The 27453-nt window shown below is 41.4% G+C and overlaps 1 protein-coding gene across 7 annotated transcripts; it reads left to right on the plus strand.

The window, feature by feature from the left end:
- The first annotated feature begins 2000 nt into the window (after window positions 1-2000).
- LOC121935578 (meiosis-specific coiled-coil domain-containing protein MEIOC-like) lies at window positions 2001-24204 on the plus strand. 7 transcript variants are annotated; one of them, XR_006104821.1, is made up of 9 exons: window positions 2001-2085; window positions 8581-8706; window positions 9108-9274; window positions 11119-11220; window positions 12076-13807; window positions 14840-14974; window positions 16989-17169; window positions 18526-21148; window positions 21182-24204. XR_006104821.1 is itself a non-coding variant. In XM_042477249.1 (9 exons), the coding sequence occupies exons 3-9, from the start codon at window positions 8665-8667 to the stop codon at window positions 18780-18782; spliced, it is 2616 nt and encodes an 871-aa protein (XP_042333183.1). In that variant the 5' UTR covers window positions 2008-2085; window positions 4633-4727; window positions 8581-8664; the 3' UTR covers window positions 18783-24204. The 7 variants fall into 7 exon arrangements, 6 of the variants coding, with proteins under 6 accessions (XP_042333181.1, XP_042333185.1, XP_042333186.1 ...); XM_042477249.1 differs by adding an exon at window positions 4633-4727 and having other exon boundaries at window positions 2008-2085; window positions 18526-24204; XM_042477247.1 differs by having other exon boundaries at window positions 18526-24204.
- The last annotated feature ends 3249 nt before the right edge of the window (window positions 24205-27453 follow it).

Below are 27453 nucleotides of genomic sequence, written 5' to 3' on the forward strand. Positions count from 1 at the left end.
ATCTGTAGATGAGCAATTTCTTTTCTTCCAAGTCTCAGAACTGTTGCATTAGTTCTAAGCAAGCTTTTAATATGAACTGTCTGAAGTATAACATGTTTTTTATTTTCCAAAAGTAAGTGCTGCAAAACACAAAGTTAGAGATTGTATTATTAGCTGATGATGGGAAATTCCAGAATCCACGTTCGGATTATATCTTTATCAGGATCAGCCAAATTGTCACAAAAGTGGTTCTTTTTTTTAACCTTTATGAATACTTTTTAGATTTATTTTATTTTAAAAAAGGCCGCAGTTGGACATCATGAGCCCTAATAAGAATATCTAGTCTTTCTGAGGCACTGCTGAAAATTATAAAGTGCCTCAATCAAAACGCTGCAAGTCGTTCCTTTGTGATTGCAATGGGTTCCTGTGGGGGCAGTTTAATTTCCCGGGTGTCCAACCTTTTTAAAGGGAAACTACAATCTGCAGGTGTGAAGGTTAAACTTGTTCAGCTTTTGTCAGAACAGCAAAGGCATGGGTCGGACTATGGATTTAAACCTGTCTTCCTAAAGAATGAAGACTAACTCAAAAGAACAACAGACAGTTTGTAGCTTAAAAACAAATCATAATGGCTTTAATAAATATTTACATAAAAGGACTAAAACCTAATCTAACTGGGGATGGTTTGGGTAAAGAGAACAACCATCTTTAATATAGCAGGACGGGTTGCATCAATAGAAGTCTAGTGTCTCAATCGAGGGAAGGGAGCCATAGTGCCACTCTCTTCTGCTCTGGTCAGGCCTCATCTGGAACAATCCTGTGTCCAGTTCTGGGCAAAACAATTCAAGAAGGACGTTGAGAAACTGGAGCCATGTGTCCAAAGGAGGGCAACCAAAATGGTGAAGGGTCTGGAAACCATGAAGCCCTATGAGGAGAGACTTAGGGAGCTGGGGAGGTTTAGCCTGGGGAAAATAAGGTTAAGAGGTGATATGAGACCGAGCCCTGTTTAAATTGGGAAAGATATAATATGGAAAAGGGAATAAGCTTGTTTTCTGCTGCTCCAGAGAATAGGAAAAGAGATTCCAGCTCAACATTAGGAGGATCTTGCTGAGAGTAAGGGCTGCTCGACAGAGGAACACACTTCTTTGGAGGCTGTCTTTAAGCAGAGGCTGGATGGCCATCTGTCAATGGGGATGCTGTGATTGGGAGTTCCTGCAGGGCAGAAGGGGGCTGGACCGGGTGGCCCTTTTGGGGTCTCTGCCAACTCCATGATTCTGTGAACCGTTGTAGGACCTTCTGGAACTTTCCATTCCGACAAGAAGCCTTTTTGACTGGGGCAGTTGTTTTGCTTGTTGGACTGGGACACTGGGAGGCCAGGATTCGGATCCTTGCTTGGATGTGGGGAACCTTGGGGCGAAGTCACACTCTCTCAGCCTCAGAGGAAGGCAAGGGCGAAATGTATTTGTTTACCAGTAAAGCCACTCTTGGCTCCTAGTGGTTGCATTTTCCCTCCTGTTTTCCTCTGAGGAAGACGAGGGCAATATCTATTTATTTAATCATAAAAGCACTAGGATTGGTGGCTTTATTTATAGACCAATATATTTTGCCTTCCTCTGAGGCTGCGTCGCCATTTGTCAGAAAGGACGAGAAAACCCCGCCCACCGACTGTCAGTCACCCTCGCAGCCGTTAACGGCTATTTTTAAGCCCCGCCCCCGCCTCAGTCAGCCAGTGAGTCAATGGCGGGACGCGCCCATGCGCACAACTTGGCTTGAGGTAAAAGTCGGCGCAGAGACGCCGTTAGCGCTTTGGCGGGAAGGAGCGCGCGCTCGAGGCCGCCCCCTCCCTCGGAGGTGGGCGTGGCGTGGCCAACTAATCCCCGCCTCCCAGCGGCGCTGATAGGACACGGCGGCAAAGTTCGGGGACGCCAAGCCCCGCCTCTTTGCTTGCCAGCCAATCGATCCCTGGCTTTTTGGCCCCGCCCCTTCGTTCTTTTTTCCCCCCCTCTCAGCTGTTGGAAGGAAAAAGGAAGAAGACTATTAAAGATGGTGGCGGACGGAGCTCGCTCTCTGGCTGCTCCCTTCCCAGCCGGACGGACCCCGCGGCCAGAGGTGAGGCCTTGAGGGGGAAGAGGGCAGGGGTGGGCTTGGCCCCTTTGTTTCCTGGGCCCAGGGCTGTTCAACGTCTTTATCAATGACTTAGAACTGGGGCTAGGCTTCTCAGATTTGCTCTGGCACTACAGGCTGGACATGAGCCAACAGTGCGACGCTGCAGCGAAAGAGGCCAATGCGATTCTAGGCTGCACCAATAGAAGTCTAGTGTCTAGATCGAGGGAAGTAACAGTGCCCCTTTATTCTGCTCTGGTCAGGCCCCACCTGGAATAACACTGTGTCCAGTTCTGGGCAACACAATTCAAAAAGGATGTGGAGAAACTGGAGCCATGTGTCCAAAGGAGGGCGGCTAAAATGGTGAAGGGGCTGGAAACCATGAAGCCCTGTGAGGAGAGACTTAGGGAGCTGGGGATGTTTAGCCTGGAGAAGAGATGGTTAAGAGGTGATATGATAGCCCTGTTTAAATATTTGAAAGGATGTCATGTTGAAGAGGGAGCAAGCTTGTTTTCTGCTGCTCCAGAGAACAGGACCCAGATCAATGGATGTAAGCTCCAGGAAAAGAGATTCCAGCTCAACATTAGGAGGAACTTCCTGAGAGTCAGGGCTGTTTGACAGAGGAACACACTCCTTCCTCGGAGATTGTAGTGGAGTCTCCTTCCTTGGAGGTCTTCAAGCAGAGGCTGATGGCCATCTCTCAATGGGGATGCTTTGACTGAGAGTTCCTGCATGGCAGAAGAAGGGGGTTGGACTGAATGGCCCTTGGGGGTCTCTTCCAACTCTATGATTCTGTGACTTCATAGTCTTTTGCCTTCCCTGGCGTTGGGAGGCATTGCTGAGGGAGAAGACATGCACCTTCTGAGCTCATCTGCACTCTAGAAATAACTCTGTACCATGGCATTATGGGATTTGTAGTTCTGTGAGACACTTCCCTGTCAGAGTGGCTTGGGGTGCCAGTGAACTACAAATCCCAGGGCTCCATGGCCATGGAGACAGGACACTGAGCCCATTGGAATCAAAAGATTTTACAGCTGAGCAAACATGCTGAATTAGGCGCGTTACAGATCGCCTAAAAGCGACGGTCTGCCGGCGCTGCTGGTTGCTCCGAGTGGGAGCTGCAGCAGCCAAACTGCGTGGCTCCCGTGCGGAGCAAAAAAGAAGCCCCAAAATGGCGCTTCTTCCTGCAGCGTGGTTATGACGCCGCAAGACGTCCGGAATGTAATAATGCGTCCAGAACATAATAATGGCGGCACCTGTGTGTATAGGGCGCCACCATTATTACGCCCCCATCATGTGCTAGGGGTGAGGCTGGTGTGGACGCTAGGTCCCCGGGCAACCCCTAGCACATGATGGGGGCGCCTCAAGAGCCCGTCTGTAATGGGCCTTTGTCTACATCTGCACTGCAGAAATAATGCATTTCCGCACCGCTTTAACCTGCCACAGCTCCATGCTGTGGGATTCTGGGATTTGTAGTTCTGGGAGACACTTAGCCTTCATTCTTCAAGAGCTCTGGGACCCCTTATAAACTACAAATCCCAGGATTCAATGACATTGAGCCGTGGCAGTTTAAAGTGCTGTCAAGCTGCATTGCCTCTGCAGCCTAATTCAGCCTGTTTACTCAGAAGTACCTTTTGAGTTGTATGGGATAATTGCTCCATGCTATGGAATCCTGGGATTTGGTAGTTCATTGTGGCACCAGAGTTCCCTGAGAGGGAAGGCTGAGTAGCTCACGATGGTTTAACCATCCTCTGAGGCTGGGAGAGTGTGACTTGGCCAAACTCACCCAGCGGGCTTCATGGCTAAGCTGGGAATTGAACCCTGGTCTCCAGAGTTGTAGGCTGACACTCAAACCACTACACCACACTGGTTCATACTGGTTGTAAGTGGGGTTAAACAGTAGCTCTGCTGTTACACACACAGTTGTGCTTTAAGACATTGTGGAAGGAAAGGTTGGTATGGGAAGGATCTCAGACTTCTTTTTACTAAAACATTTCCAAAGTTGAGCTAAAATTCCTTGCGCTGTACGAAATGTATGAGAACGTGAGAAAGTGTCTTATGACGCATAGGAGTTTATCACACTGGGGCTCATTTCGGCACTAAAGAGAGATTAAAGTGCCTTTAAAGCATCCTGCAAATAAAGCAAAAATGGCAAGTAATTGCACGAATGATTATTACACGCAATTGCACAAATAAAGTGATATTGGCAATGCATTGCCTCTGAAATCCCAAAAGTAAAAAGATGCGCGTTGATGCTTCTTTGTGACCACTTTAATAGTTTGTTTTGTGCGTGTGATGTTGCTTCGCGTAATTATGCAACTTTTCTGGGATATTCATGGGATAAGCTCCCGCTCTCCTTCATGGGATAAACTCCAGAGACTATTTCCTAACCACTGGAAGCATTCAGCTCTTTGAAATACTGTACTTTGAAAATGGAAAAACTGGTGTTTCAGTTCCCAGTTCATAGATAAAAGAGTGTCGTTGCAATGGTTTTGGAAGCTTCTGTGTAATATGCAAGCTTTCTGCTCTCTCTCTCTCTGTATATCACAATAGCCAGAAGACTACAATTCCCATAATACGTTTGCATACTGGTATTCTAGTGACATCAAACAAGACTGAGGCTGTCTGTGAAGGAGGAAAGCCAAAATGTAAGCTTGATGTTTCTCATGCTAGAAAATGCAGCCAGCGCCCCTCACAGTTTAACATCTGGGAAGAGGCAAAGGGGATGCTTCTCACTCCAGATCTATTTAATCAGGAATTGTACATTTGGAGAATATTGTGGGTGTAAAGTAACACCAAGCCTGTATATGTGTGTGTGTAGATCAAGGGTTTAGAAGCTGTACTGGGTGATCGCAGAAAGAATGGTGCAAAAGTAAAGCTGTTCTCACTTGGTTTTGCACCATTCCTGTTGAACCTCCCTCTATTAGTAATGCCATAAATCTTCTGACTATGCATCTGGGTAGATTCATGCTTGCATTTCCCTTGCTTTTGTTTGTTTTGTTTATTCTGTTTCTCTGGCGGGTGGAGAAGAGACACCGCCATAACCTGGCAACGGTTTCTGTATGCAAGTAGTAACGGTCAGAGTAGTCATGCGTAAGCGTCCCATAGCAGCGGCGTTGTACAGTATAGGCTGCTAAGCTGGACTTAAAAGCAGGGCAAAATGTTTGTCAAGATAGCGTCTCCTTTCTTCCCCCAGAAGTTGGCATTCATGATGGGCCACAAGTGCAGGAAGCAACCAGAGTAACTCCTGAGCAGGTTGGTTTGGAGATTTAAGAAACGTTTTCATAATTTCCACCCAAGACTGAATCCAGGGGAGAGGAGGAGTGTAAAAGGCAAAGAACCATTTTCTGATTTGTATTCAAGGCTGTTACATTAGCCATCTATGTAGGGCTTTTTTTTTAATACCCTCAACATTATATTCCAGAATTTGGTGCAAGGGAGAGTTAATCCTAATTGCTAAAGACTTAAGAGTGAGCTATAGAGGGCTAAGTTGCCAAGAGATACTAAAACAGCCTTTGACTGGGGCAGTGGGGGACATTTTCTGGGATCGATCAAAGGTTTTTCCACAGCCCTAAATGGATTCGGAAGTAGGTTAGCACATTTAATTTTTGTTTGGTAAGCAAAACTAAAAAGAGAGCATGATAATGACTGTTTATACTCAACTATATGTCAACTTCTTGTATAAGTTAAGGGCAAGTTTTGGGCCCAAAATTATCGATTTTGATATAACTCGTAGATAAGTTCAGAGTAAGACTTAGGGGCAGCGTAACAAGAATCTAAAGCAGTGGTCCCCATATTGGCCAGGAGTCTGGGATTTTGGGAGCTGAAGTCCAAAATCCCTTCAAGGGCACAGTTTGGTGACCACTAGGCTGAAGCAAAGGAAAACAATGTCAAACAACTTTAAAAATCCTGACAGTCATAACTATTTTGTTTGGATGGACGAAAGCGTAGACAAGGGTCAGTGCTTCCAGGACAGACGACACACTTGTCTTTCAGCAGGGGATGTGTGTGGGTAAGTCAAGCCAGGCCTTTGGGGTCAATTATTTGACTAAATTTCTAGACTTGTACATGAGTATATAGAGTATACATACTTTTTAAAATATCTTACCTTCTTTCAGTAGTGCTGGGCTAGGAACCTTCTCCCAGCCACAAAAAAGCTGTTCCCTTGGGAGTAATTTATTGACATCCATTTGCCAGCCATGGGTGAGTTGCAAGACTGGAGAGGTTAAGAGGTGATATGATAGCCCTGTTTAAATATTTGAAGGGAAGTCATATTGAGGAGGGAGCAAGCTTGTTTTCTGCTGCTCCAGAGAACAGGACCTGGAACAAGGGATGCAAGCTACAGCAAAAGAGATTCCACCTTAACATTAGGAAGAATTTCCTGACAGTAAGGGCTGTTCGACAGTGGAACACACTCCTTCCTCAGAGTGTAGTGGAATCTCCCTCCTTGGAGGTCTTTAAACAGAGGCTGGATGGCCATCTGTTGGGGCTGCTTTGATTTGGAATTCCTGCATGGCAGGGAGTTGGACTGGATGGCCCTTTGCGGTCTCTTCCAACTCTATTATTCTATGATTCTGTGATTCTATGTTTGCTGAAGGATCTGAGTGGATTCTGGTGAATCTTGGCTAAAAGATAGGCCTCCCAGGGCCAGTAGATTAGGGGCTGACAAACTCAGAGGGCCATTTCCAGCTCTTCTGGAGCCTCAGTGAGCTGCAATGGCACATCAAGGGATAATATCTTGGCTGGTTAGAGGTCACTTGTCACTTTCTGGTTTGGTTTTGGGGTTTGGGCTGTTTTGTGGAGAGGGGACGAAAAAATAAAATAAAAGGACGGTAACATAAGACCCCATCCTCAGGCTGCACTTTTCCTATCTCTATAAATTAATAATAATAATAAGCATGGTGGATCTACATAAATTCATCCTAGAGATAGTAAAAGATTTCTCCTACCTTGGAACAGACATTGATCAGAACTGAGACTTCAGTCAAGAGATAAGAAGAAAACTAGGAATGGGAAGGACAGAGATGAAAGAGCTAAAAACGATCCTTATTTATTTATTTATTTATTTATTTATATAGCGCTGTAGATTTGCACAGCGCTGTACATAAAAACAACAAATATAAAAGAGTAAAGATGTGCAGTTAAACACAAAAGTGAGCATCACCCAAGCCATTGTGTTCCCTAATTAATGTTGTTGTTGTTGTTGTTATTTTATTTCTTCCCCGTCTCTCCTCATGGCTACCATGTCTGCATGCCTCCATGTACGGAGGTATGGATGCAAGAGCTGGACAATTAAGAAAAGCGGATAAGAAGAAAAATACATTCTTTTGAGCTGTGGTGCTGGAAAAGAGTGCTGGGGATAATATGGACGGCCAAAAAGACAAACAGATGGGTCCTTGAACAGATCAAGCCTGATATTTCCCTGGAAGCCAAGATGACAAAACTGAGGCTGTAGTACCTTGGCCACATCATGAGAAAGAACGACACTTTGGAAAAGACAATTATGCTAGGAAAAGTGGAGGGAAGGAGAAAGAGAGGAAGGATCGATGGATGGACTCTGTTAAGGTGGTCCTGGGTGTGAGTTTGCAGGAACTAAGCAGAGTAGTGGCGGATAGGGGGTCTTGGAGATGTCTCATCCACAGGGTCGCCATGAGTCGAGATTGACTCGAAGGGAGTTAACAACACCAACAATAGTCAGGAGAAGAGAGGGGCACACCAGAAAATGACTGTAATCCTGGAAGAGGAAGTGGGAAAATATAACAGGTCCTTCAGGGAGAGAACAGCAGGGCAGGAGAAAGAAGAGTTTGCTGCCGTAAAGTGAAGATGGAGTTCTTTACAAGACACCACTGTTTTCATCCTAAAGTGTGGTCTTTTGAACTTTGTGATAAGAAATGTTAGTGAAGGTTAGAGTTTAGCTCTTTGGAGCAGAGCTTTAGGTCCACAACACACTGCAGAAATAATCCAGTTTGAGGCTGCTTTAACTGCCCTGGCTCAGTGCTAGGGAAGCCTGGGAATTGTAGTTGATCCTGGCAACAGAGCTCTCTGACAGAGAAGGCTACATGTCTCACAAAACTACAGTTCCCACAGTTTTGTTTTATCTTATTTATTTGTTTCCAAGATTTATGTCCCGCCTTTCTCCCACAGTGGGATTCACTATGTGTGGAGACATTGCCCCCTCCCACTCAACATAGTTTGAATACTTATTTAGTGTGCATATTTTCATTCGTGCATTGATGTATATTTATATTTTCCATAGCACCAAGCCATATCCGTTAAAGCGGTGTCAAACTGGATTATTTCTGTGGTGCGGTTGCAGCCCAAAAACAGCTTTTCCAGTTCATATGAAGTAGTAGACTGAATTGTGTTCCTTACTCATTTTGCACTCTGCTTGTAGTAATTTTTTTCTTCAGAATATTATTCTGCATGCTGCTTCATTTCAAGACAGGAATAGTGTCATTACTTTGTAAACTTGTCAGTTGTAATGATGAATTATCTTTACAGGTGAAACAGATTAAGACTTCCAACCTCTGTTTGTTTGGGAATGCTCAGTTTGGAAACAACAATTTGCACGAAGAAAATGGGGACATGGTTAAACAGAGCGCCACTTTCGATTATTATAAGCCACAGGTGAGTCCTTGGGAATGCATTCACTTAGTAACTGTTCTCCATGATCTGAAGGGATTACAACCCAATACTGTATATGTATGCTTGCACAATGTTGTTTAACGTCTCTTTTTAATATAAAAAAATATGTAACCAAATTCCAGTGTTCAGGTACCTCTGCCAGTAAGAATACTTTTCCTGAATCATGATAGAATAACATTTTATTTTCTCAGTAGCCCCTCCATGAACTCTAAAAACCTTAAAATACATAATTGGGTTGTTTACAGCTATTTTTACAACTATATCTCTCCTCTTATTCACAGACACAAAGCTTTGCTTTTTTCTGGAGTGAGTGTGTTTCTTGGGTTATTTGAGCTGTAAAGTTATTTGCTTTTAGAACCGGTCACCATTTAATTTCATCTCAGGTAAATAGCACTCAGCAAGAAATGGATACACAGCTGCGTCCCCTGCTGTTTGGAGGAATAACTAATACACCATCCAGTGTGGAATCTCCCCAGTTATATAGTAGTTGGTCGACATGTGGAGACGATGCCAATGCTGGTCCTTCTTTACATGACCACATCAAAAAAAGGTAAGAAGTGACTGCCATCTTGTGGCACTTTCTGTAAATTTCTTTTGACTGGAACAATGGATTCTGGCTCTTCAGTATACTTTTCTCGTGCTTTAAATGCTAGCAGTTAGGTTTCTTAACATGTCATGATCGGTTAGTGAGGAGTATTGTTGCAGAACAGAACAACTGATTCTTATTTATAAGAGAAGCATGGTTTGTTTCAGCTGGTCATTTATACAGCCTAAAACAGTGATTGTGCTGGGACAGTATGGGCTGGACATTGTTTCATTGACTAACAAAGATGGCCACAACATTATTGCATAATTCAAATGTTGTAAATCAATCATCACAATGCCATCATAAATAAATCATGTCACTGTGATGATGCTATTATAAATCATGTCACTGTGATGATGCTATTATAAATCATAAGTCATAAATCATCATGTATGACAAGTTGCATATACATTCAGGTTGATGGGATACAGGGCCTGAAGTTTCCATACTTACTTAGTTATTGAGCAGAGCTTCCTTCCACTCCCATCCATTAAATCTCAGAATAGGGTTTGTACACCATCCAGTCAGTTTGATTTAGCCAGAGTGGTCACATGGAAGTATGTCCTACATCTGCCCTGACTGTAGGATACCCCCCCTCCATTTCTGAGGGCTTTGCTATGCCCCATTGGTTCTCCATCTTCTGCTTTATATCATGTCCTACACTGCAGAGTAGCACAGAAACAAGTTGCTTTCTCCCCACTGCATGAATCCATACTTGCACCTTCTGACATGATAGAGATGAGCACTCCTTGTGGTGTAACACTTGGCAGGAAGCCACCTGGTTTACTTGACATGGCCTAGCACAGCAGTAGGGTACCCTTATTTTTAAAGTTTAAAAATGGAAGGACAATTCCCCACCTCTGGGTAGCCTTGTACAGTGATTGAAATGCCAGTCTTCTCCTCCCACAAACACACAACATCCCTGAAATGAGCAAAGCAGCATATTATTAGCAAGTAACATAGCACACTACTATGGCACATTCCACCCGAGGTAATGAGGAATAGGCATGAGGATGGGCAGGACGCAGTAATAATCAAACACAGGACAGCAAGAAGAATTCCTCTAAAACCCTATACTATAGGGCAGGGCATATATTTTTTTTTAAAAAACCCCCAATAATATATAAAGCCCAAGCTCTGGGTTATTTTTACTCATTCTTACTTCTTATTTGTTCCTGCTGAACAAATGGTGTGCTTAGCAGGTTGATGGTGAAAAACTGTCTATGGTGGGGTACAGACCGCTCAAAAAAGGCAGCCTGACGGTGCCTGGTTTTCCGCCGGAGGGAACCTCAGCTGCCAAACGGCAAGGTTTCCTGGTGGCGGAAAAAGAACGCCACAGTGGCACACTCATTACGCCGTGTGTACAGGGTGCCACCATTTTGACGCCCTTGTCAAATGCTAGGGTTGCAGGATGTGTGGAAGCGCCGTCCCGAGGCAACCCTAGCGTGTCATCAAACGTGCCAAAGAGCCTGTCTGTTCTGGGCCAATATGACTGGTAAGTCATAATAACATCTCTATTTCATACTGTGCCTGGTCCTCTGGTTTTCTTGAGGGGTGTGCATGTGTAACGTTTAAGTGTTCTTACCTTTAGATGATTTACTGATACAGATGAATTTTGTCATTTGCTATTTTATATCCTTTTCTTTATAAGTTTTCATCTTGTTTCTTTTTTATATTCTATTCTGTATAATCTAGAAAGTGTCTTGCGGAACTGTAAGCCACATAAAGATATTGTCATGAAAGAAATTTATAAGGGCTTGATTAAGAGAATTCATTTTTCTTCATTTTTTCCCCTTCTTTATTTTCAGGACACAAGAAAATCTATCATACTTTGGGAATGGCCCCGATGGATTTGGTTTAGTGACAAACATCTTAGAAGAGCCAAACAAACAAGAACCTGTTACAGACTGGTAAACTGAAAATCATTTATATAAATAGTTACTTTAAGGTGGCACGCAAACCTAATTGAATATGTTGTTCCCTATATCTCAACTAACATTTTTAACCAAAGGATCATTTATGTGGGAAGTTCTGTGGGTCAAAAGACACTGCAGAAAGAGTCCAGTTTGACGCTGCTTTAACTGCCCTGGACCAGTGCTTGGGAATTCTAAGATTTATAGTGTTTGTGAGACATTTAGCCTTCTCTGTCAGAGAGCTCTGGTGCCAAAACTACAGTTCCCAGAAGTCTCTAGCACTGAGCTAGGGCAGTTAAAGTGGTGTCAAACTGGATTATTTCTGCAGTGTGTTTTGGCCTTTAGTGTAAATTCCCTATAAATAAAACTCTTAAGTAAGTGTGCAGTAGGATGCAGACTGAGCTGCATTAATCTAGATCTGAGAATTTAGTAGTTCTCAAACAGAGTGAGACCGGCAGGGTGTTTGTGTGAGAGATGCTCAAGGGACGTGTGTGAGACTTGGAGACCCTGATCTCTCCTCCTCCTTTTTCCCCCAAACCTTTGTTATGAGCAAAATTTACACATGCGTTGAGTTAAATACTGTATTGAATTTACAGTCCTTAAATAAAACTGTTCTAATTTGAACAATGTTATTTCCTTGTAAAATGTTAAAATATGAATATACATCAATATGCAAATGAAAATATGCAGACTAAATAAACAGTATTTTTATTAATATACTACACCGAGTGGGAAGGGGCACAATCTCCACATATAGATGTAAAGGGGGAGGGGTCCCAAGGGTAAAATGTTTGAGTTCATTACTCTAGAGACAGAATATATTTAACAGTGAAACATCTGTTATCATTACAGGCATTCTCTATCAAAATTATTTCCACCAGTATGGTCATCAGACTTTGAAAACTATGGTAGCTTCTCAGAGCTTTTTCCTATAAAAGGTTTGCAAAATGAAGACTGTAATTTATTTGGTATACCGAAGCCTTGTGAAGAAAGCTTGGGAAAGACATCCTCTGTAGAATTGTTTACAAAAGAACCCGATGATCTCCCTGCCATAAGACCCTGGTTTGCACCTTCACAGCCCATCGTTCAGTCATCCAGTGAGATCTTGAAGAGTGCTGATCCAGAAAGCAAGGCTTTTAAGAATGATGGAATCAATCACCTGGGCAGCTTTGCATATGTATGCAATTATGACAAGCAATTAAACAGTGGCAGTGGGAGCGCTTCCTTGCCTCAGTCTCGGATAAAAGATACCAAAGAATGCCAAAAAACAGAGAGTGCAGGAGGCATGGTTGGGAGAAATGGAACAGAAGGATCAAGCAAGTATTTTACACACTTGTCTAATTCTTGTACAGATAGAATATGGGACCCAGTGATCAAGGAAAACAGTTTGTGTCCCAAAAGATGTACAGGTTTTACAGCTGCTCATGACTCTGAACCCTTTGGCTGTTCATCTGCACACACTCTCAGTCAAGCACTTAATAAGGAAAATAGCTTTCCTGACGGGATGAATACAAAATTTCAGGAGAGCTGCACACAGAACAAGCCCAATAGCACCAGCATGGACACAAATTTTAGTCATACTCAACATAAAATCCCTGTACATCCTGGAAAAGGCTCAAGTAACCCGTTGCCTCTAAAACCAGTTGCAGAGAATATGAATTCATCTTACAACGGGTATACATGGCTGGAAATTAAAATGCAAAGTGCAATGGCTACATCACCTGTAACATATGGGAACCAAATGCAAGTACGTTCTCAGTTGTCTTCAGCTTTGTCAAGTGGGTCTTCTACGAATGAATCTGTCACCCAGCCTCCTTACTCACAAATTTCACCAATGGTATCCTCAAGGAAAGACAGAAAACAGCAATTATTCACTGATGTTTCCAACAGTTCAGGATTTTCCAGTTGTACAGAATGCCAGAAGCAACATAACCCCACTGGACACTCCCAGAACGATTCCTTAGCTAGTACAGAGGGGTGCTATAGTAAAATGCCAAGTAATGTTTCCTCCAGTGGTATATCACAGCAATATTCTGTAAACCAGTCTGCTCAGAACCACAGATTTTGCATTAAGGAGACTCGATACAATATTGATGAGAGAACAGGGCAGAATGAAAGAGGGCGTAAAAATAGTTGGATTCAACCTGCAGGATACCTAGATCCAGATCGAACACAGTTTGATCTTTTGAGAAGAAAACAAGAACAGAATGGTGCTACTTTACCTGATTATCTGAACCCTACTTTCCTTCCTCTTTTCCCATTAGTGTCTAATTATAAGCATGTGCCTAATTTTTCTCCATTCAGTCCTCAGCCATTTTTATCACCAATTAATGCTGCATTCTCCCTGTTGCCATTTCCATTGTCTGAACTTGTTGATCTTCTTCAGTATGATGATTTGCCCCATTTAAGTCCTTTCATTAATGACCTCTGCGGTGGAGATATAGCTGCACCATACTTTGCCTTTCCGCCACCTCTTAACCACTACAAGCCTCCAAAGAATCGTAGTGGACCAGCAAATGAGCTTCATATTCATCTGGAAGAGTGTTACGAACAGTTGAGAGCTCTAGAGAGGGAACGGAAAAAGGTAAGCAACATAGTCTGTGGTAAGCTTAAATGTAGGCGGAGTTAATAACATTAGCAGACAAATCTACTTCTGTTAATTAAGTATACCATGTACCGCAGGTCTTTTCCAGATGACATCTAGGGCAAAATGAAGGGCTTCTTGAATGTTTGGTAAAGATGCTTAAGCAGCAGTCAAATATAGTTCAAGTTATGGAAAATAATAACCTCTTTGGGAAACCTGAATTGCTTAATGTGATGTCTGGATGGGAAAACTAATGTCAAAATCAGAATTTTGGGCTAAGCTCAGCATTCCGTTGAAGAGTCCAAACACTTTTAACAGCAACCTCTGATGAGGACTTCTCATAATTTGCACCCGGAACAGTTAAATTCTATATCCATTTTAGCCCACTACTAATTACTTGAATTGGTTATTTCGGGGAAGACACCTTTTTCTCTAGGGTCTCTTTGCTTTATGTTGTTTAAAAATGGGCTTTCCTGAGATGCCCCAGGGGGTCCTAAAAACATGGTGGGAATATGTCCTGTGCTCCCTAAAGGGCATTGGGAGCCTTTAAAAAAATTCCAAGGTTGCATGATGTAGGTGTGCAGACTTCTAAGTCCTCCTGCGAGGCTAACACAGCTTCCTAGCCTCTCATAATTGCATACTCTTGCTCTGTGGTTATTCAGACCTACAGAATCTCATCTGCTCAATTTTTTTATTTTAGTATTTATTTTGCAGGACTCACTTTGCAAAAAAAGACTAGAGAAAATGGCAGGGTGGTGGTGGTTGGAACAAGACAACAATTGTTCACTTGTATGTTAGAGAATAATTCAAGTCCACAGTATTTTCACTACTTAACTGATTTTTGTCTGGCTTTAGATGTGGTGACATTAGCTGGAAACACTTTTACTCTTTTATTGTTAGCTAAAAATGCATAATGTATAATGGCTTTACCAGGAGCTTGAAAAAGAAGACATGTGTCTGAAGTACAAATGGAGAAATGGCAATAAAGAGTGGAACATGCCATGATAGATTCTTTTGTTATGTTCTCTTCAGACAGAGGCAGATCTAGCAAGACATTTCCCAGGGAAGCGAGCATCCAGTTCAAATAACACTCCATTTTCCCATCTTCCTGCTAAGCCTTCCAGAGTGGATCGTCTGATTGTGGAGCAATTTCGAGAGCAGGCAAGGGTGAGCATTTTTTAAGGCTGGTGTGTCATTGGGACAGCCCTTCCAGATTCATGTAAGTCAGCATTAGCCAACTTTAAAAAATAATAATAATCTTTCACCTAACTTCACGAACTGGAAATTATTGAAAACAATGGCCCATTACAAACGGGCATAAAGTATGTCCTGGGGACGTACTAGGGTTAGGCAAAGTGCGTGCCTTACGCATGCACCTAACCCCAATACGTCCCCAGGACGTACAAAATGGCAGCACCCGTTCCACACGGGGGGCGCCATTACGATGTCACGAACGCACCGCCTCCAGACGGGGCGGCGCGGACGTGACATCTTTGCGCCACCGGAGGGGGCATAGAGTGCCCTTTCTGCGGTGCATGAAGGAACTCTGAAACGGAGCTCCTTCCGCGGTTTGCGTCGCTGGCGCAGCCTTTAGACGGCTGCGCCAGCGATGCAAAGGAGAAAGGGGCCGAGTGGCCCCTTTCTCCTCCTCCCCGCCACCGTCGGGTGTCCTTGGGGCATGAAGCCCCAAGGACACCCCTTTCCAGGCTGCGGGGACGTGGCCTGGAAAGCAGTGGATTGGGGCCTTGGAGGCTGCCGTTCTGGCAGCTGAGGCCCTGATCCGGCGGGGAAAGGAGCGCCTACAGGCCGCCCCAAACAGGCGGTCTGTTATGCGCCGTAGGCAGTGGGTTCTGCAGTATAGCCTTGCACATGGAAGGAACATGTGAGGAGAGCTAGTGTATGAAGTGGCAGCACATGTCCTGGTCCTATCCCAGACTCTGTGTGTTTTCCAATCCTCCCCTCCATTCTCTGTGCATTAAATGAAGATGAGTGCAAAGGTGAGACATCCAGAACAACCTGGCTACGTGTGACAAAGAGTTTTGTGAGGCTTGATATCAGCATCTGAGATTCTGTGCTTGTCCAGAGCTTTAGAATGGAATATTCTCTTTATGATAACGACACATATCTATTGATTAGCACTATCAGAAGAGCTTCAACTCTAAAAATGTAACCAGTATCTGGAGATTTTTGTCAGATGAACAAGCTGAGGTTTTATCAAGCCAAACTTAGAAGGATTTCTCCCCAGAAATCTAAAACTCTAGGACAGTTGGCATTTTGGGGGGATTGGTGGACTGTCATTTTCCCTTGAAGCCAGTTGGCAGCTGGGGTGGGGGGAGGTCAGAGATGCCTTCTTCATTTGAAGTTTTTAAGCAGAGGTAAGATGGCCATCTTTTAGGGATACAATAGATGGCGATTTTCTGTATCAGCATGGGGTTGGAATAGATGACCCTTGACAGCCCTTACAACTCTATAAATCTGTGCTTCTTTGCTTTCACACATACATGCATACACACACATACCAAGAAGAATGCAACAATATAGCCAGCCCTTCATACGGATTCAGCCATTCACAGCTTTAAATATATATTTTTTAAACTAATTAAAAAGCAAACCTTGATTTTGCCTTTTTATATAAGGGACAGAATTTCTCTGTGCCTTTGTAAATAATGGAAGTTGAGCATCCACAGATTTTAGTCTCGATGGGGGAATCCTGAAACCAAACCCCAGCAAATACCAAAGGCCCACTGTACAGATGAGCCTGGCTAGAGTCTTACATTTTGATTATGAAGTGCTGCATTGCTGTTGCTTCTTTCCCAGCCTTGCCCATGTAATATATCTCATGCTAAAGTGATAGCTGCCTCTTTTGTTGACAAGTGAATTGCTCGAAACAGCTTCTTCTCCAAATCATTTTCTGCTTTACTGGTTTGGATTTTACAAAGTGTTCACTCTGTGTGCATTACTTAGCCGTTCATTTTCTCAGTGTCCTTTCTCTGCAGTGACAAGGAGATCCAAGTCTGGGAGGCACAAAACCAAGGGGCTTTGGACAATGCTGCAGAGCCTTAGGAATTGATTGTGGGAACAAATTTGGAATTAGAGCTCTGACGCTCTAGTAGGATGTGCCTGATAACAGAATGAGTGTAGTTAGCTGGCTCTTCAATAAAACATTGTCACTTTTTTTTAGGTATACACTTTAATTGAGAAAATGGAGCATGTTTGTGGTAGTCCTATTCATAGAAACATAACCGCCACTTTGGGACGACACTTGGAAGCCATCTGGGCTACTCAGGCAAGACGCAAGGCTGAGGTTGTTAATTCTGTTAATCCTCAAAGGCAAAGAACATCTCGGTATAATAATGAAAAAGGCAAGTGATTTCTATTTGATTATTGAGAAACTTGCCAGTTATTACTAGACCTTGACTCAATAAAATAGCTTTTATTCATTATATGGATTTGATTAAGTCAGCATAAATTACCTGTGTATACATTTGGAAGTTTCCTTAGGATATTTCCTGGAAGTCAAGAAAGAAATAGTTGTAGTCAGTGGGCACAAATACAGAGCCAGTCAGTCCCTGGCACACTGGAGAAGCACTGTCTTAGAGGAAATTATTCTTCTTTCTCTGAAACACTACAGCAACATTAGCTGTTTGGGTTTTAAAATACTCTCCCTGTTTATTTGGGAACATGGTTAATCAAGTAAATGGTAAATTTATCAATACGAGAGTCATTTTTCTTACTTATTTCAAGAAACAAAAAAGCTAAAGCTTATTTTTTTAAAAAAATAAAGCTAATATCTTGTGATCTTAACTGCACTTTTGCTGTTACAGCAGTTCCTCAAGAACTGTTCCCCATTTTCAGTGTACCAACAGCAAATGTCTTCATTGTTTTTCATTGCTGCTGCTCATTCAGGGAATCCATGTTTCAGTCATGTAGGTAAAGACAGTGACTTATTAAAAACAATAGGGCTAGGTAGTTAGACAGTAAGATGTACTCCTCATTTAAACACTGAACTTAGCGCTCTGTAAGAAAGGAGATCATAATGTGGATTGCTTATGGCCACAGGTGAGTCAGGATGAAAGTTGGACCAAAGTGTTGGTTCAGCCACCAGAACAAGGTGAAAAAGACATTTCTGTAATAATAAAATAAATTAGTAAAATAGCAGCAGTGGGTTGATATAAAGACTTTCAGTGATCTCCTTATACAAGCACTGGAAAAATGCACTAAAAATTGTAATAATGGAAAAGGACATTCCTGCATTCCTTTTTGTTTTTGTTTAGAAGGAATCTGGACTCAACCCTTGTGACAAGTATATTCAAACAGCAACTAGGATAATAGGAGGACAACTCTTAAAATTATAACATTTCTTATGTGCCTAAACATTCATTAATATTTCAGGAAGATTCTGGACCTGAGCTTTAGATTCCCCCCTCAAGATAAGTGCTGAAGCTGAATGTAATAGGAGCTGGAAGACTCTGCTGTTCCCTTCTGTAGAGATCTGTATTTAAGTCTCATAGTACAAGGCGCATGGAGCTACATACATGTCTGTTTAATTCTGAAATGCTGATTTGGAAGTCACAAGAAATTAATAGGAAAAATGCATATCCTGAAGTAGTCCCATCTCTAGCCTGCTTCTTCAGATTTTCCCCTAAACTTTCTCTTCAATTACTGCAAAAATTCACCCTGATGAATTTGCAAATAATTATATACTTATTCTATTATAGATGTCCTTGCTCTGGCAGCTGCCATTAAAGAACTGGCTTTCTTCACACGAAAAGCACGTACAGCTTTATGGTGTGCTCTTCAGATGACTCTTCCCAAAACATCCGCAAGCGCTCTGGCAAAAAAGGAGGAGGTGGAAAAGGCATTGCAGGAACTCTGTCCGACAAATGGCAGTTTCCAAGCGAACAGTGTCATGAGGCATGAAGGCATACGAAACAAGAGGGAGAACCGCGATGAACTGCAACAGGTCATCAAATGAGCAGATTCAAGCAAGTCTTAAAGCAGAGTAGAAGATACTCCACACTCTCGGCAAATCTTGCTCATCCGTGCTGTATTTCCACTGCTGTTATTCAAGCCTAGATACACGTGTTCTTGTAAAAGTGTCACAGCAGTCTTTGTATTGGTAGTATGTGTCTTCAGTGTAAAACAGATAGGGTTGACTAAGCAGAGACAAGCAATAGTAGTGTATCTTCTTGAGCACTGATCCAAAGCTGTGACTCAAGCCATTTACTAGGAAACTAGCAAGTGGCCTAGCCAGTTCTGTTGTTTTATAATTTAGCACACTTTTCAATGCCACTGAAAGCATTCATTTGTTCATTTTGTAATAATAATCTTCTAAGTGCCAAAGTTATTTACTAAATATTGGTTTTGGTTTTTAACTGAGTAGTAAACATTTCTGTTGTGTTATTGTCAGGGGCTGAAGTTCTTGAGTTCATTTCCAATGGTCTGGCTCAAGTAATCAGCAACAAATATTAACAGACTAATGCTATGTTTTTAGCCTAAGTTTCCATTTGGACTTATCTAAACTTCAGTTTTTGTAGGTCAAGTGATAAAGCAGAATCTGTTTTGAAAGGAAAACAGAAGTAGGTCCTGAATGAAGAGTGTTAAATGTTGTATTATGGTGAGCATTCGACAAGGAGATTAAATCATTTAGTGTTAGAAATGGAAGATTTTGATGCCTTGGTGGCTTAAATCCAATATTTATAATAGTATGCACTTCTTCAAAAATGTAGTGATTAGTTATTTGAGTATTTATTTTAAGGGTTAATATCTATATCAATCTATTTATCTGTATCTGTATATTCTTATTTTATTGTACACTTTGATCCCTTGCCAGACCTAATAATCAGGCTTAATGTATGCTCAGGGTCTGCATGTGTATATATAATCTGTAAGTGTATACACTGCATTATGTTTGTGGAGATGAGATGTTTGTAGAAAAGGTTCCATAAAACTAATTCTATCCTAGGCTACCAAAGCTGGCTGATTTTGTTTTCGCATGAAGGAATTTTGTATGTAAAATCACTGTCACTAGACTTCATGCTGTGTCTTGGACAATCAGAGATGTTACATGCCATTGTGAATGTAGAAGTTGAGAACTGGAACCAGTGGTGCCCCAGTCCAGACATCTCACTGGTAGTCATTGAGTTTGCTGTCTGAAAATACAGGCTTCCCATTTCATGGTAATGTTGGGGACAGTTCCACAATAGAATATCTGGAGTGCTTTTGTGGAAAGCTGTCCCTCTCATTGCAGTGAAAGGGGAAATTTGTCAACTTTTATATGTGCATGTGTTTCCCTAGAATTTCTGTGTGTCAAATGAATGTCTGGATTGGCATTTTAATGTTGGTGAGTATTCTTACTTATGAGTATTAACCTTTTAGCAAACTTGTAAAGGGTTAGATGACCTCTTTGTACTGATAACCAAGTGAACTGTTTGTATTTTAAATGTTAATAGAATGACCAGTTCCTTTTAATTCTAAGAATTGAGGGATACTTGAAGGAAAACAATGTCTATTTTACAAACTGAGAACATGCTTCACTTGTTTAATACGTTAAATTGCACACTGCTCTGTAAGACATAATTTCTTCATTCGTCATATAATTCCCTCATTTTTCAATTTCCAACTTGTGAATGTTTAGGATAGATGTTGTATAGTGAGTACAAGGACTTAGCTGTGTAACAGGAAGTTGCAAATACCTCACATTCTCCTTTTTTAGCCCCAAAACAAAGGAATAATAGAAGGGCACAGTCTGCAGAGTGCCATGTTCTTAAAGGAAAATGAAACAAATATGTTTGTTCTTGCTTTACTTTTTGCCTAAATATTAATGCTAAAGAAGTAAAGTTTGTGCATTTTGCACTAAGTGTCTTAAAGTCAAATCTTTTTGTGGATTAGAACTATTTTCAAGTATGATAAATTGGATATAAGTCTTAGTAAGATTGCTGTGTTAAACTGTAATTTGGTAGACTGTTTTTTCCCGTTTATAAAATCATTTTATTTCTCCAGGAGTGTAGTAATGTGTGTGTTAGGCACACTGAATCTGTGTAAATTGTTGAAAACAGTGATTGTCATTGGTTGTTACAAGTAATGTGCCTTTTAAAAGTCTTTAAGATATATAGCTGTGGGCTCAGTTTTTGTTGCAACTGAGCAATATATTTAAAGGGATATCTATTAAGAAGCATTTGGTAACTATAGTTTTATGGTATGGATGTTTCATAATCAATTTTCAGCACTAGGTTCCCAAACTTTAGAATATTTACAGGGTGCTTGTTTTAATTATGTAGCCTAGAAATACCTGTTCTCAATTTGCTTTATTTGCATTCTTAGCCCCTTCATTAAATGGTAGTACACTGTATCATATCTCACCAAAGAATGCAGTTACATCTTATGTATTTATGTTAGAATTCAGTTTTCAACAGTATTCTTTTTTCTTATTTAGACACCCTTTTGTTCAGAATGATTCCTGGCAGTATTGCAGTGAGATTTATTGTGCCTTTGGCTGATAATCACATTTGTTATGGCATGGATTGGCTATGAAGCAGAATGAATGCATGGGTTCATCAGATGGAGCTATATGATTGTTGTACAGCGTTTAGCCCTAGATGCTAATCTGGGCCATTCCTTATATTGTATAAATGAAGGTGTGTTGGGTGTTTCTCTTCCCTCTGCCTCCACAAACACATGGAGGCTGTGCCTGTTCCTTAAAAATTCTTCAGTAAGTCCACCGTTTTCAAGGCACCTGTAGCCAGTTGGATGCGGCACTCTGAATTACCTTGGCAGCAAACCCTTGCTTTTGAATAACATGAAAAATTAAGCTCTGTAGGTAATTTGAACATGAGGTTATCAGTACTGAAACCAATGCAACTCTTTGATCCTCTGATTTGGGCTAAAACATGTACTGCTTCTCCAAATGCAGTGCACTGAAGTCCCTACTCCTTGCTAAACTTCCCAGTGATGACTAATACCAGATGTATTAAATTATGCAGCACAGATATATGCAAATGTTGATTTTTCTAAACCAGTTTCTTTAGTAAGTTTGTCTGGGATGTTATGTGTGTTGCAAACTCCTTGTAAAGGTTAGTTCTTTAGTTTTCTCATACATGAGAGCTGTGGGCCTGGACACTGGTGAGGAGCAATGACTGGGGAACCTGAATTGGTACCAGATTACTATCAAGCCCAATGTCTGCTGGATCCATTTCTGGCTTCTTGTTCGTAGTTTTGCTTATTTCTGTAGGACTTTTTAATGTTGAGGATCTGATTCTACATGAATGCTGCAAAATTTAGCCTTGGAGAGGACTTTAGCTATAGTCTCTCACATAAGTGAATTGTATAATGACCTGAATCAAGTGAAAGTAATGGAAGATGAGAGGAGAGATGAGTTTATTGAACTCCCTATGTAGCTCTCTGCTTTCTATCTATTGTGCTCTGACCATTAGGGAATGCTGAGAGGTGAAGCAGAAATCAGGTGCTATGAAACCTGCTTTTACTATTCCCCCGTTTGTGGGAGCAGAGAGAAATGGTTCTTTAAACAGAACTCAAGTCATAGATTTTTAGAGTTAGCCCCAGTAAGTCTCTACTAAAATGCTAACCCAAAGATTGCTACAGCTGCAAAATTTGCAATATTGGGGCTGGAATTTATAGAATTGTCTAGGTTTGAGGGTCCCTGAAAAGACTTGTGTACCAATATCATGCACTGCTATTGAAACTAATTTTGACTGTGGTTTGCCATGTGGCACAAGGACCTGTTATTTTGAGAAAGCCCTGCTAGACACATGGAATGCTTTGCAGCTTTCTCTGGATGTGGGACTATAATTGTGTCAGTGCATGAAAAATAACTGTTAGATAATATGATTCACTTTTAAAAGCATTTATTGCCCTTGATTTTAATTATTTGTTTTGTTCTCATTTATTTTTTTGTATCAACAAATTCCAGAATGAGATTTGTTCTGGGTTGCTTTTCTGTTAAAGCTGGCTATTTTTCTGTGACAGTTAGTGGACAGACTTTCTGACTTTTGTCTCTGTCTCTATTGATTTGTCCTTTTCTTTTATAGAAATGATTGAAATGATTCCCTGCATGGTTTTATGAATCTCAGTCACCAGCACACTTAAACCTTTTTGTATCTTTCTGTCAGTTTGTGAAAAAGAATAGTTGTACTTAAAGCTTTTGCAACAGACTTTCATAGCACCTGGCAGCTTGTTCTTAAAGACGGTGTTTGTCCCAACTTTCCATTTGTTTTAAAAACATGAATACATTCATCAAGCTTCTTAGAAATACTACCAATGCAAATATCAGAATCATCACATACAGGTGGAGTTTTCAAGCATCCCTGTTATTTATTTTTCCTTTCCCCCTTGTTGAGGTTTCCAAAAGGAAGGGGGAAATGTTCGTTGACACTACTTGCGATAAACAGATGCATAATTGTTTGTTGTCTACTGCTTTGCCAGGGAAGCTTTAATAATTATGTTTGCTTGCTAAATAGATGAGATGGAGGGTCAGCTTGGAATAAATCAGGACAGAAGGCCTCTTTTTGTTTGCAGAACCATTGCTTTTGTTCCAGATTTCTCAGAGTAGATCCACTGAAATCAAATTATCAATGAGGCTTCGGTTAGCCATGTCTCTCAGCAGGTTGACTGATTAAATCTAGAACCAACTCATAGGTTTTTCTTCTGAATAAAGCAATCTCCAGTGTGTTTGGAAACTTAAGCTTGCCTTTTATTTTTATTATAAATGATGTGAAGATCAAAATGTCAGGTTTTTTTAGTAAATAGTAATAGTGAAAATGTGTACACTGCTAGTAACATGAAAAGCCTGTTATAGAGATTCAGCAAATTGAACAGGAATATGTTCACAGCAAGGTCAGTCGATGTGAGACTTCATCACTGGACAGTTCAGGTGCTGATTCATTGTATTTGGAAACAACGGTGGTTCTGAAAGCTGCAAAAGTAATAACAACAATAATTTCTACCTCTCTTTTAACTTTCTGGGTGATGACGGTGATGACGCTGGCCTGCGGGGATCTCCTTTGGCATTGCGTTAAGTGAAAAAGAAATATGTTTAGCCAAGACTAGCTGTCACTTAGCAGGTGTGCACTTCTAAATTATAGTAACACAACTGTATTACAGTAGAAAGATGTAAATTATTATAATATCTTAAAAAAGGTTTATTAAAACTTATGGTGAATACTTTAAAGAAATCATGGTGAGTGAAAAGTTCCAACGTTGTCTTTATATGTCATGTTTTTTCTCTCTGAATTGGTATGATTGCCAATATTGTTCTCTTCTGTTTTGTTAATGATCTGCTGCTGTTTTCTGTGTAAGCCTCTTATTTTGATAATTGGTATCGAATAACTGTTATGTGTGCTGGCTAACACTTAATTAAAGTATTTAATATTTAAATCACAGTGGTTGTGGTTGCGTGATTTCAAGAAATTTGGGAGAGAAATGCCAAGTTAGGAAGAAATTGATGGAGCAAAGTGGGAAGGGGCCTTTGCTATCCTGTGTGTGTTTACTCAGGAGTAAACCCTACTGTTCATGGGGATTGGTAGTAAGTCTAGTATTGCAGCCATAGTCCATTTAGGTTATCTGACCATATACAAGCTCTTTGTTTAAGGCATTCTTCAGACACAGTCTCATTTCAGTACATTTAGTAGCACAGGTTGAGCTTCCTTATCTGGAATGCTTGGAAACAGAAGCGTTTTGAATTTAAAGAAAGAAAGAAAAAGATTTGATCAGAGACTTCCCTGGTGAGAAGTTGCATCTTGGAGAGTCTGCTTGGTTAGGAAACAAGTGTTCTGGCAGAGTTTTAAGGGATAGTAGGGTTAATCTTCATTGGATGGATCCCAGTTTGGTCACAGTTAGAGCAGATTCCTTGAAGTAATGGGACTTGATTAAACTTTCCCATTGAGTCCAACTGACCCAGTGATGGTCTGGATCCAAACCAGTATATGTGGCACAGTTTGAATGTTACACTGCTGTATAAATGCTATGTTGTTCTCCAGTACCACCGCAGCCGTGAACTTGTGAGTAGCTTTTTCATTGCCAGGTTTTGGAAATAGGATCTCCGTATGTTATGCTGCTGGAGGCAGCGAGTCTGGAAGATTGCAGCACTGAAATGTTCAGCTTCCAGTTATATACTCATCTGGGCCAATGTCATTAAATATGGTGCCTTGTCCTCACCTTTATGTCAGCTGAAGGTGTTTGACAGGTTAGTACTTCATGACAGACTGGTTAGCTGACTTGTCTCTTTATTGCTTCCCATGAGTTAGAAGCCTCTTTGCATCTTTGGAACAGAACATGGGTTAGAAGTCTCTGGTTCGATTTTTCACTTCCATTTTTAATGTTTTGAAGTAGTTCAAACCAATGTTAAAGCTGAATGATGTTGTCTGCCTTCAAGTTGTTTCTGACTTACAGCAACCCTAAGGTGAATCTACCATGGGGTTTTCTTGGTAAGTTTCTTCAGAGGGGAGTTTGCCATGGCCATCCTCCGAGGCTGAAAGAGTGTGACTTGCCTAAGGTCACCCAGTAAGTTTACGTGGCTGAGCTGGGATTTCCAGTCTTATCTCCAGAGTTTTCTCTGGATCTCCAAACTCTGATCTTCAGAGTCATAGTCCAGTTCTCAAACCTCTACACCAGGTTGGCTCCCTAAAGTTGGAAAACAATGTACAAAACACATTGCTCCACCAAAGAATACTTGGCATTTGTACAGCACTGTTGGATGGTCCAAGTATTACCAACATTACTGTGTTGTAATGAGTACAAGCTTTAAAAGAGGACCCATAAATTGGTGATACTGACAGGAGATATAGGACATGTTCCAGGATTCTTTAAACCATGCATGGCTTGAAAATATTCCCCAAAAATATGAATTCCCAAAAGCAGATGTATATTTTGCCATATAATATAGGGGACACCATTTTTACTAAGCCATTCACAAGTGCAGAGCTTTGGAGCACCTAGACTCCAGAGCCACATCCTTCCACACACAAAGAAGAAGAAATTTGGCCAAATGGTGCTGGAACATCACTTCTGATGTATTTGCATGTGATGCTGAGGTTAAAAAATGGACTTGGGGAGCATCTACCTTGTCAAAATAATGCTGTTTGACACCAGTTTTACTGCCATGGCTCCATCCTAGAGAATCCTGGGTTTTGTAGTTTTGTGAGGCACCAGCACTCTTTGGCAGAGACCTTGTAAAACTACAGATTCCAAGGTTCCATACAGTGGAGGTCCAGCTCTTAAAGTGGCATCGAACTGCATTATTTCTATTGTGTAGATGCACCCTTTGTCTCTCTTTCACACATACCTCTTAATTCTAATAAAGGTGTTTGTTTGTACAGTGGATCCTTGGCATCCGCTAAGGTTTGGTTCCAGGACCCCTCATGGATACCAAAATCCATGGATGCTCAAATCCCATTAAATACAATGGCAAAGTGAAATGGTGTCCCTCATATAAAATGGGGAAATCATGGTTTGCTTCTTAGAATTTATATTTTTAGAAAATGTTTCCAAGCTGTGGATGCTTGAATCCATGGATTAAAAAGTCCTTGGATAAGGAGGGATGACTGTATTTTACTATTTTTGCATAGATTCCCCCCCGCCCAGATGATGATGATGATGATGATGATGATGATAATAATAAACTTTTGCAGACTAATGCCATTTGATGGCCTAGTTTCAGGGAGCAAGTGAAATGTTCTGCACTCACAATGATGTTTCCCTTTCCACACTGTCAATCACAGAAGCAGCCACCTGTTTTCCACACAAACACACAGCGGCCGGACAGCTCTAATGGGTGCAAGCAGATTTTTCTGGAGCTTTTGACCTTGGCTTTCTAGCTCAGCCTTCTGTGTGTGATTTTTCTTTGGACAAAGTAGTATTCCAAGCTGCTGAGCTCAGAGCAGGGTTATTGCAAGCCTGGAGGAACTGGTACATAGATTGAATCTTAGAGTTGGAAGAGACCCCAAAGGCCATCCAATCCAACCCCATTCTGCCATGCAGGAACTCACAATCAAAGCATCCCCATTGACAGATGGCCATCCATCCTCTGTTTGAAGACCTATAAAGAAGGAGACTCCGCCGCTCTCTGAGGAAGGAGTGTGTTGCAATGTCAAATAGCTCTTGCTGTCAGGAAGTTCCTCCTAATATTGAGGTGGAATCTCTTTTCCTGGAGCTTGCATCCATTGTTTTGGGTCCTAGAGCAACAGAAAACAAGTTTGCTCCATCTTCAATATGGCACCCCCTCAAATATTTAAACAGGGCTATCATGTCACTTCTTAACCATCTCTTCTCCAGGCTAAACAGACCCAGCTCCCCAAGCTGCTCCTCATAGCACTTGGTGGTTTCCAGACCCTTCACCATTTTGGTGGCCCCCCTTGGGACATGCTCCAGCTTTTCAACATCCCTTTTCAAATGTGGTGCCCAGAACTGGAGACAGGATTATTCCAGGTGAGACCTGACCAAAGCAGAATAGAGTGCCACTATGACGTCTCTCGATCTAGACACTATACAGAATTAGTAGTTACATTTTTTATCATAATTTATTATTGTATGTTGTGTATTTTACTGGGCTGTGATCCTGCCTCGATCCACCTGGGAGAGGTGGGAAAATTATTATTATTATTATTATTATTATTATTATTATTATTATTATT

The sequence above is a fragment of the Sceloporus undulatus genome, chromosome 6 (genome assembly GCF_019175285.1).
Source record: "Sceloporus undulatus isolate JIND9_A2432 ecotype Alabama chromosome 6, SceUnd_v1.1, whole genome shotgun sequence".
In the NCBI taxonomy this organism is placed as follows: Eukaryota; Metazoa; Chordata; class Lepidosauria; order Squamata; family Phrynosomatidae; genus Sceloporus; species Sceloporus undulatus.